Source organism: Rhincodon typus, chromosome 16 (assembly GCF_021869965.1).
Source record: "Rhincodon typus isolate 14 chromosome 16, sRhiTyp1.1, whole genome shotgun sequence".
NCBI classification, from domain to species: domain Eukaryota; kingdom Metazoa; phylum Chordata; class Chondrichthyes; order Orectolobiformes; family Rhincodontidae; genus Rhincodon; species Rhincodon typus.
In genome coordinates, this window is record NC_063347.1 from 56,127,994 (window position 1) to 56,139,197 (window position 11,204).

The 11,204-nt window shown below is 42.3% G+C and overlaps 1 protein-coding gene across 1 annotated transcript in view; it reads right to left on the reverse strand.

The window, feature by feature from the left end:
• Positions 1 to 11,204, reverse strand: part of LOC109929430 (DDB1- and CUL4-associated factor 1) — an 82,747-nt gene that overhangs the window by 56,100 nt on the left and 15,443 nt on the right. The window contains exons 2-3 of the mRNA XM_048606523.1: positions 2,617 to 2,734; positions 686 to 762 (exon numbers count right to left, since the gene is read on the reverse strand). Coding sequence (XP_048462480.1) covers positions 686 to 762; positions 2,617 to 2,726 — 187 coding nt within the window. The 5' untranslated portion in view covers positions 2,727 to 2,734. The remainder of the gene's footprint in view (positions 1 to 685; positions 763 to 2,616; positions 2,735 to 11,204) is intronic.

Below are 11,204 nucleotides of genomic sequence, written 5' to 3' on the forward strand. Positions count from 1 at the left end.
GGCAGGAATGGGAGTCAGGCCCGGGAGAGAGGAGCATCTGAGGACAGGGGCAGGAAGTGGACAAAGACCAGAGTGACTGAATGCTGGAGTGGAAGCATGAAGAAATGGCCTTGAGAACAGGCAAGCAACAAAACAGGAACTCATTAACTAAAAAAGGCTAACTGCTGTGTAGCTCCCTGTTTTCTTTCTCCTTCCTTGAAAGCAGGGCCACCATTGATATGAATGCTCAAGCGCAACGGAGAAACAGTGGACGTGCAGCACATTTATATAAGTGAGTACATGGCATTTCATGGCACGGGTCCCATAGAAATCATTATGTTCTTCGTGGAGTCCAGTTAAACAATTACGGTGGAATTCTGTTTTAACTGCTTTTAGAAGGTGGCAATGTAGCTGAACTCAGTTAATTTTTATTGCTATACCAAACAAAGATTTCACCAAGCGCCAAATACAACATTTATTTGTCCCTGTGGCAGAGCAGACTGCTACCTTGTCATATACAGTATTCAGTTGGGTCTATCCACTAAATAGTCACGCGACAGACCATTAGCATACAAAGCTTATTTCACGGTCTTGGTTATTGCTGCACAGTTCAAAGGCAGTCTCTTCTCAGATAATGCTAGTGAAATTTGACCAGTAGATCAGCAGATGCCACCATACCTAGTTAAATGCAAGATGTTAAGCTTACCAGGGTGCCTATCATCAAATGGATCAGGGTCAGCCTTATGGTACTCCTCAGTCTCTTTCTCAATTAGGTCTGAAATCCTGAAACAAAAAGAGAACGTTTTCAGTACAGTAACGGAGTACTATTTTTAGGTGAAAGTGGAATTAATTAGATTAATGCTTCTCAAGCACAATCTTTTATTGAGTTTTAATAAAACTTTCTAAGAAAAAGATGTTTGCTAATGCCAATAGAATACAAATGTAGTTTAAGAAAATGAGACAAATGAATTATATTTTACCTCTGAATTTGAACTGATAAAATGGCTCAAACACAAACTATTTCAACGATGCACACTCATTCGCACATCCAGACTCAGTTACACCAACACCTGACCTGCTTCAATGTGATCAGACAAGTTCAACTTTCTAAAGTGAGAACCTTGATGCTTGTAAAGCTGATCATTTTATCGGGAAATGGAAAACCTTTCCACCTTGTGCAGTCAGTGTTTGCATCAAGCACTAGCATGTGCAGTTATTACAAATTAGAAGCAGAATAAAGATCCCTACAATCCCCATCCCTTAGACACAGATCTCCCAAAACTGTGGTGAGTATGTCTCAACTCCTGCCTTCCTCCGCCTCACCATCCCAACAAATCTGGTTGAATTTTTTTTTGAGGTGACCAAATGTCTAGATGAGGGGAGTGCATTTGGTGTAGTGGATACAGATTTCAGTAAGGCCTTCGACAAATTCCCACATAGGAGACCGATAAAGTTTCTTTAAAAGCACATAGGACCCAGGGTAACTTGGCAAGATGGATATCCAAATCTGTATCCACCACACCAAATGCACTCCCCTCATCTAGACCTTTGGTCACCTCAAAAAAAATTCAACCAGATTTGGTTTAGTGACAGGAGACAGAAGGTGGTGGTAGAAGGCTGTTTGCGTGACTGGCGGAATATATATATAATATAATTATATAATATGCGTGTGTGTGTGTGTAAATGACATGGGGGGGGGAATGAGGAGAAGAGAAAGAGAAAGAGAAAGAGAAACAGGAAGAGGAGCTCAGTAAACTTGCAGATGACACAAACATTGCTAAGTTCCTGGGGTGCTTGTCCACGAATCCCCGAAGGAAACAGAGCAGGTTAATAGAGTGATTAAGAAAGCACAGGGCATACTTGCCTTTATCAGTCGTGGCATAGATTATAAGAGCTGGGAGAGCTGTACAGGTCTTTAGTACTGCGTGCAGTTCTAGTCACCACACTACAGGAAGGATGTGACTGCAATGCAGAGGGGAAGGAGGAGATTCACCAGGATGTTGCCTGGCATGGAGCATCTTACCTTCGAAGAGAGGCTGGATAACCTCAGGTTGCTTTCTTTGGAGCAGTGAAGGTTGAGGGAGACTTGGTAGAGATGTACAGGATTATGAGACATGGATAGAGTGTGCAGAAAGCAGCTGTTTCCCTTAGTTGAAGGGTCAATAACAAGGGACATAACTTTAAGGTGAAAAGCAGGAAGTTTGGACAGGACTTGAGGAATAGTTTTCATGCCCAGAGGGTTCTGGAATCTGACTGCACTCCTTGGGAGGGTAGTTGAGGCAGGTAACCTTTCAACCTTTATAAAGTACTTAGATGAGCACTTGAAGTGGCATGCATGACATTCAAAGCTATGGGCCCAGTGCAGGAAAGCAGGACTAGTGTAGACTGGGTGTATTTTTGGTAGTATAGATTCGATGGACCAAAGGGCCCCTTCTGTTTTATATGATTCCAATGATGATCCCAGTACATACACGCAACCTACCCCAGCGAATCATATCTTCCCTACCTGCAACATCCAAGTCTCCAATCAAACTGCCTTAAAATCCCAAGATAAACAAACATTCTTTATTTTGTTTTAGTCCTAACATTCGACCTCTACCACCCCAAGAGGGAATTTAATAAGTTTAAACTGCTTACTTGGTCAAGACAGGGACAATGTTCTGCCCATTGTTGTTCTCCCTCTCCCACTGTTCCAGTAATGAGGTGAGCTCGGCTTTGGAATCAACATTTGTAGTAACCGAAGCCATTGCTGAGCCTGGTGAGAGACCAGAGGGGAAAAAAAAAACAAACTGTTAGACCTCCATAGCATCACTTACTACATCTCCATTGCACCTGAGATAAACTATTGATGTTCAAAGTGAAATTTTAATTCTATCCTAATTTTAGCTGTTAAACAACGCTAGGCTGGGAGCCTACCAAAATGCTTGACGTCTGTTTATGCTAACAGTGCTGTACCAGTAAAACATCACACACAATTGTAAAAGCTTTGCGATTTTCATGGTTAAAAGAATTATACAATTTACTGTTGAATCTTATAGGCTCGGAGTGTGTTAGCCTTCTGTGACTTTTCCCAGCCAGAATATGCTCAGGAGACAAGTTGATCATTAAATGTTTTTCCCGTTCTCCCCAATCTAATGTAAGTTCTACTTAGTCAAAGTCAGTTTAGAGAGCAATGTTGATTTATCGAATCTAGTAGACTAAATCCAAACAAGGGTTTCTCTCTAATTACCATATGTTAAGATCAGATCATCTGTTGCACTATGTTTTAAGCAGGAGTCAGTGTCATTCAGTGCTTAGCTCATTTCCATCTCCCAGCAAATGTCTAAGAAAGTATGACATTGATATTGTAAAATAGCTCTGGAATGTATTGCAGTACACACTCCTTTGCCTGTTTCAAAAGCTTCAGAGCTTCTCTGGTTGTGGGTTATGGATCAAAGAGCTTTGTCACTACTCCTTGACCCCGTGCTGTTCAGCTAAAGGCATCATTATCTCACCCTCCATCCTGCAAGAGGCCCTTACTGTAGAGGAGAAATTGCATGGGTGAATAGGAAGATTCCAGGTGGAGCACTTTAGTTCAATCAGGTGCAAATAAAATGGCACAACTCCAAGACAGTAATCTCATTCCAAAGTTCATAATAAGGTGCAAGCACCTGAGTTTTCCCTCAGATTGTCCCACCAGACCTTGAACTTTATATCAGTCTAAAATCACTTCTGAAAAATCTACCCATTGATCCAGTCATCAGCTGCTTAATTCCACGTTTACAGATGAGGCAGCAGCTAATCTATTGTAATCTTGTGCAACGCTAATTAATTGCTTTAAATTTCTCCCAACATTTGTCATAGACTCAAATAACTACACTTCATTGCAATGTTACATTGCACAAAATGCACCACAGCTGGGAACACAAAGGCACATGTAGACTTGTATCTTTACTGTTTAGACAACTTAAGGCTTGACACATCATTACATTTTATCAAAATTGCATAATTTACTTTATACAGGAACTAACATACTAAAAATGCCAAAATATAATCAACGAAAAGTTGATATCATCCATATGAGGAAGTACTAGGACAATTGGTCAGAGCTAGACAGATGGGGAGGCTTAAAGAAAAAATAAGAGTTTTGGCCTTCGCAGGTGAACGGGAATAGCAGTGATGAAAACTGAGCGTGAGTGAAAGGCCAGAAGTAACACAGCAGAAAGGTCATGAAGGAAGGTTTGCACAGATGGAAGAGTACAAGGTGTAGGATGTGCTCAGGCCACAGCGGCACACAAGAATGAAAAGCTTAAAATCAAGATCAACAAGTGCAAGGATGAAAAGTGAATGGGACTTGGTATGAATTACATGAAGTTCAGGACAAGCCCAAGTTAATGGGGGTGTAAAGTGGGTGACCAGCCAGGATTGCATTGGAATTGTTGTAGAGGAACTGGAGACATGGAGAGGGTTTCAGGAGGTGAGCTGAGACAGGCAATGTTACAGCACTGAGAGCAGGTAGGTCTTGGTGACGGACAGGATATGGGATTGAAGACCAATTCAGGATCAAACAGAAAACAACGATGCTTTCAGCTGCCATGGCTGCTGTGTTTAAATGAAGGACAAAATCAATAAGATAAAACCCCAAGTATTTGAAGACAACCAACAGGGCTTGACACTTCAAGGGTGCTAATAAATAATCTCAATTGGTATTAATGGACCCTCCCTTCTACACTCAAAGTTGTGGGCTCAAGTTCCACTTTAGGTCTTGAGAACATAATTCAGACTGACAGTCCGGTGCTGCCTATGGCGACTCAGACAATGCGTCATGCAAATATGTACAAGGAAGGAAAAAGACTATGAAATATTCAAATAACAACAAGGTATTCATTTAACCACCACTACCAAATAGATTAACCAGTTACTTTTCTCACTACTCTGTGTGGGAGTATGTTGTGCTCAAACTGGCTGCCATTTCTTCCTACATATCAATAACAATACTTCAAAAGTAATTAGTTTTCTGTGCCAAATGTGGAAGTATAGCAATGTGTAGGGAACCCCAGCATGTTTCTCCCTTTGAGTCAGCGGCAAGTCTGTTGACTGGGTCACGTGAGCAAAATGAATGATGGCTACATTCTCAGAGACTACTCTATAGCGGGCTCGCTATTGGCACCAAAGCCACAGGGCACCCACATCTAGCGAGACCACTGCTTGATTACAATCAGAGTCAATGCATGGGAACTCCTTACTGCCAACCAGTGTCAGCAGACATGCAGTCAGGAAGCATGTGGAAGAAACAGATGACAAAAGTAATGACCAGACTGTGGAAGAGAGAATCCACAAGAGGGAACAAATATCAATTGAGCACAGGCCAACCCTATTCAGCTGTGCCAGCTGCAGAGGGGACACAATTAGTCTCTATAAATCATAACAGACCACATTCAATCCAGAGGCAACATATGAAAACAAACACATTAGGGACAGCATAAAAGCAAAAGAAAAAAACATACCATGTGGTGATGATTAGTTGGAATCCAGAGGATTGTGAATCTTTTAAACACCAGCAGAGCATAACTAAAAGTGCAAGAAGGGGACAGAAGATGAAGCATGAGAGTAAGCTAGCTAGTAATACAAAAAGAAGATTGCAGGAGTCTTTTTAGATGCCTGAAAGGTGAGAGATGGGCAAAAGTGGGCATTGAACTGCTTGAAAATGAGGCTGCAGAAGTAGTAGTAGTAAAAAAAAAAAGAAGAACTGAAATAGGTACTTTGCATCAGCTTTCACAGTGGAATACACCAGCAGCGTACAAGAACTTCAAGAGAGTCAAGGGGCAGAGGTAAGTGTGGTGATCATCACTAAGGAGAAGGGTACTAGGGAAGCTGAAAGATCTTAAGGTGGATAAATGACCCCGGCCCAGATGGACTATACCCCAAGAGTTCTGAAGGAGATAGGTGAGGAGATTGGTGGTGATCTTTCAGGAATCACTGGAGCCAAGAAGGGTTCCAAAGGACTGGAAAATAGCTATGAAACAACCCTATTTAAGAAAGGAGGGAGGCATAAAACAGGAAACTACAGGCCAGTTAATCTGACCTCAGCTGTAAGCAGGATTTGAGAGTTCATTATTGAGGATGAAATTGCAGAAGTACTTGGAGGTGCATGGTAAATTCATGCTGAGTCAGCACAACTTTGTCAAAGGGAGGTCATGCTTGGCAAATGTTAGAATTTTTTTGAGGTGATAATGAACAAGATGGACAATGGAGAATCAGAGGACATGATCTATTTGGATTTCCAGAAGGCCACTGACAAGGAGGCTGCTAAATAGGATACAGCTCATGGTGTTAGGGGCAAGACAATGGCATGTTTTGAGGATTAACTGACTGTCAGAAGACAGAGAGTGGGGATAAAGTGGTCTATTTCAGGATGACAGCTGTTGACTAATGGAGTTCCGCAGTGGTCTGTGTTGGGACCACAACTATTCATACTATACATGAGTGATCTGGACGGAGGAACTGAGGGCATCATTGCTAAGTTTGCAAGTGACACAAAAGATGGGTGAAGGGACAGGTAGTGTTAAGGAAGCAGGGAAGCTGGAGAAGGACTTGGACAGGCTAGGAGAATGGGCAAAGAAATGGCAGACGAATACGTTGCGGAAAAATGTGAGGTTATGCATTTTCGTGGGAAGAAGAGATATAGACTATTTTCTAAGTGGGAGAAAGTTTCAGAAATCTGAAGCACAAAGGGACTTGGAGTCCGAAGTTAGGATTCTCAACATTAAAATGCAGGTTCAGTTGACAGTTAGGAAGGCAACGTTAGCTTCATTTCAAGAGGACTAGAGTACAAGGGCAGAAATGTACTGTTGAGGCTGTAAAAGGATATAGTCAGCCCATATTTAGAATATTGAGAGCAGTTTTGGGCGGCATATCTAAGGAAGGATGTGCTGGAATTGAAGGGGGTCCAAAAAAGATTGACAAGAATGATCCTGGGATGAAGGGCTTTGTCATACCAGCAGCGGTTGAGGACTCTGGGTTCGTACTTTTTAGGAGGAGGAGGGAAATCTGATTGAAACTTACAGAATAATGAGAGGCCTAGATAGAGTGGACATGGAGATGTTTCCATTAATTGGAGAAACTAGGACCCGAGGCACAGCCTCAGAGAGAAGGGACGACCCTTTAGAGCTGAGGTGAGGAGGAATTTCTTCAGCTACAAGATGGCTAATCTGTGGAGCTCATTGCTGCAGAGGACTGTGGTGGCCAAGTCATTGAATGTATTTAAGACAGAGATAGTTAGGTTCTTGATTGATCACGGTGTCAAGGGTTATGGGGAGAAAACAGGACAATGGGGTTGAGAAACAGGTCAGGCACGATCGAATGGTGGAGCAGACTTGATGGGCCAAATGGGCTAATTCTGCTCCTATGTCTTATGGTCTTACAACCCGAGCACACACTGTCTCCTAAGATTGACAAATGTCATTATTAGTACTTTACTAAATTAGTATAATACTCACTTACAACTAGTTTATATTCTCTTTTGTGCAAGGACTGGCATTTAAAACATTGTGAAGCATTTTATTCTAAAAAACTGCATTTCAAGCTAAAGGAGGAGATATTGGGAAAGGAGGAGGTGTCTAATCTTCACTCAGACATGGATATTAGAGACAGCAGAGGAAATCCCAATGTGTAAAGGTGAAGTCATGTCTCCTAACAGCGGCCAGCGTGTTGGATACACAACAGTCAGAATTGGAGGAATATAGTTAAGTAAACAGCATTGATTCAGCACTTCCCGTTCTGTGTGCCGACACTAGGTTACTGTCATGCACTTCACAACAGGAAATGTAACAATTATTTCTGCAGTGTTAAAATCGTAATTTATAAATGGTATTGTCAGTAGGACTCAAAATATAATCACATTGCTATGAAGTTTTCATACAGTATCCATGTGAACTGGAAGTAGAAATTAAATAGTAGACTTATTGTTCCAAACAAGCTGTGTCTGGGGAGAGGTGTGTTGTGTAACAATGAAATGAAATACTGGTGAAGGAGCTTAAGTAGATGCATTAAGAGCATCAGAGAAATAGAACATTTCAAACTCCTTGACTTCAATATATTAAATAAACTAAGTTTCGGAGAGGAACTCAGAAACAGAGCGCAATTGGAGAACTTTGGTTTGCAACTCCTTGAATTTAGAAAGTGGAAGGTAAAATTAGTCAAATTGTTTAAAATAATAGATGAATTTGAAAGGGTAGACAGGTAGAAGCTATTTCCTTATGTGTGGAAGTACAGGACAAGGGGCATAATCTTACAAATAATGCTACACTTGATGTCAGGAACCTTTCCTTTTCACGCACAAAGTCGTGGAAGTCAGGGGTCTTCCCACAAGGTTTCATACATTGTTGTAAAACTTAAAAAGATTAGTTGTTCCAATGTTTTTGTTAGGTAAGGGGAACAAATAACATGGATAAAAAGTAGATGGACGTCCAGATCAGCCATGATCTAATACAATGATAGAACTAGCATCAGCACAATATAGTGTTAAGAGTTAATCAGATCGCTGACGCATGCACACAAATCCAAGTAGCAAATGTAAAAGGGATAGTAGGAACTGCAGATGCTGGAGAATCTGAGACAACAAGGTGTAGAGCTGGATGAACACAGCAGGCCAAGCAGCATCAGAGGAGCAGGAAGGCTGACGTTAGGGATAGTAGGAACTGCAGATGCTGGAGAATCTGAGACAACAAGGTGTAGAAATTCTGAAGAAGGGTCTAGGCCCGAAACGTCAGCCTTCCTGCTCCTCTGATGCTGCTTGGCCTGCTGTGTTCATCCAGCTCTACACCTTGTTATAGCAAATGTAAACACTGAATTTACCGAGATCTCAGATTTGGGATACTTGGGAACTCTGCTCTCCAGTGGCAAACTCTCTGGTCCAAAAGTGCCCCTTCACCAATAACAGATCCATTAGTGTGTCAAATTGTGCATTCCTCCTCCTTTGACCCAGACCCAACTATGGCTCAGGGTCATTTTATTCACACCAAACCCAATGCAAAGCAAAGAATAATCTCTAGTTCAGCTAAGTTACAGGGTACCAACCTGCCAAAAAGTCAGAGCTTCTCAGTCCATCATTATTTGAGAATTTATACTGACAAGAAACTTTTGAGATTCTTCAGAAATGGATTTGTCATGTCAAGCCTCTCCACCCACTCCATGTTTTTCTTGAATTCTTCCAAATGTTGTTCCAGACCCACCACATTGTTGACACATTGTTTCTCTGCTTCCTCCGCTACATTCAACTCGGGTTTGAGTAAACCTTTTGAAAAATGCATCTGGAGGCTCCAGGTCGGAATCCTCAGTGTCTGAGGCGGATTGCGGATTCCAGGCCATGCCGCTGCCACCGCCTTGCCTGTCGGATTTCTGAAGAAGGGTCCCGACACGAAATGTCAACTTTCCTACTCCACTGATGCTGCCTGGCCTGTTGTGTTCCTCCAGCTCCACACTGTGTTATCTCTGACTCCAGCATCGGCAGTTCTTACTATACGTGAAAAAGGAGAGCATGAGCAACCTCCTATGGTCCAAATATCTCTTACATCCAAACTGAAAATCCGGAAGAAAGTGAAAGTCAATAAGAAACTGAAAGTCCACTAGTATTATAGAATCCAGCAGTAGATCAAAGTGAGCCAGGGTCTTTAAAACAAATCAAAGCTATTGTTTCAACCATAAAGTGAAGTTGCCAGTACACTTTCAGCTTTGATATAGATATTGAGAGCGATGCCCAGGATTTTAAAACAAATTATCTTAGGTATGTGGGAGTCGCTGGTTGAGCCAGCATTTATTGCCCATCCTGAGATGCCTTTGAAAAGGTGCTGGTGAGCTGACTTGAACCACTGCAGTATATTTGGTGTACACAGAGCGACAATGCCATTGGGGAGGCAGTTCCAGGATTTTGACTCAGCAACACTGGAGGAATGGCGATATAATTCCAAATCAGGCTGGTGAGTGATTTGTAGGGGAATTTGCAGGTTGTGGTGTTCCCATAGATGTGCTGCTCTTTTCCTTCTAGATAGTAGTGGCTGTGGGTTTAGAAGGTACTGTCCCATAAGCCTTGGTGAATTACTAAGTGCATCCTGTTGATGGTACACACTGCAGCTGGATTTCAGTGGAAGAAGAAGTCACTGTGGTTCCGAACAAATGGACTGCTTTGTTCTAAATGGTGTCAAGCTTTTTGAAAGCTGTTGGAGTTGTACTCATCGAGGCAAGTAAGGAGTATTCCATGCATTGACTTGTACTCTGTAGATGGTGGTCAGGCTTTGAGGAGTCAGAAGGCAAGTTAAATGCTGCAGGATTCCTAGCCTCGATCTGCTCTTGTAGCCACAGTATTTAACAAGGCTAATCCTATACAGTTTCTGGTCAATCATAACCTCCAGGCTGCTGATAGCGAGGGAATTCAGCGTTGGTAATGGCATTGAATATTAAGGGGCAAAGGCTAGAGTCTCTCTTGTTTGAGTTTGTCATTGCCTGGTGCTTCTGCAGTGCAAATGTTACTTGCCACTTCAAATCTGGATATTGTCCACGTCTTGCTGCATGTGGATCAGTTTCAGTATCTGAGGAGTCTTGAAAGGTGCTGAACATTGTTCGCTGATGATTGCACAGTCCAGCTTCTGACCCTGTGATGGAGGGAAGCTCATTCATGAAGTATCAGAAAATGGTTGAGCCTGGAATACTATTCTGAGGAACTTCTGAGATGTCCTGGAGGTGAGATGACTAACCTCTGACAACCACAACCATCTTCCTTTGTGCTCGGCGTGATTTCAACTGGTGGGAAGTTTTCCCATGGTTTCCATCAACAGTAACTTTGCTAGTAATTTTGCAGTAATTTTTCAGTTCTGAGGAAGGGTCAGCAGGCCCGAAACGTTAACTCTGTTTTCTCCTCCACAGATGCTGCCAGACCTGCTGAGCTTTTCCAGCAACTTTGTTTTTGTTCGTAATTTTGCTAGGGCCTAAATGATGTCACATTCAGTCAAATGCTGCATTGACTTCAAGAGAAGTCACTCTCACCTCTGGTATTTTCTAATCAAGCTGTTCAGGGATGTTATTACACATCTCTGGAACAAATAAGACTTGAACCTGGGTCTCCTGGTTCAGAGATAACAAGGTGTAGAGCTGGATGAACACAGCAGGCCAAGCGGCATCAGAGGAGCAGGAAGGCTGACGTTTTGGTCCTAGGGCCTTCTTCAGAAATGGGGGAGGGGAAGGGGTTTCGG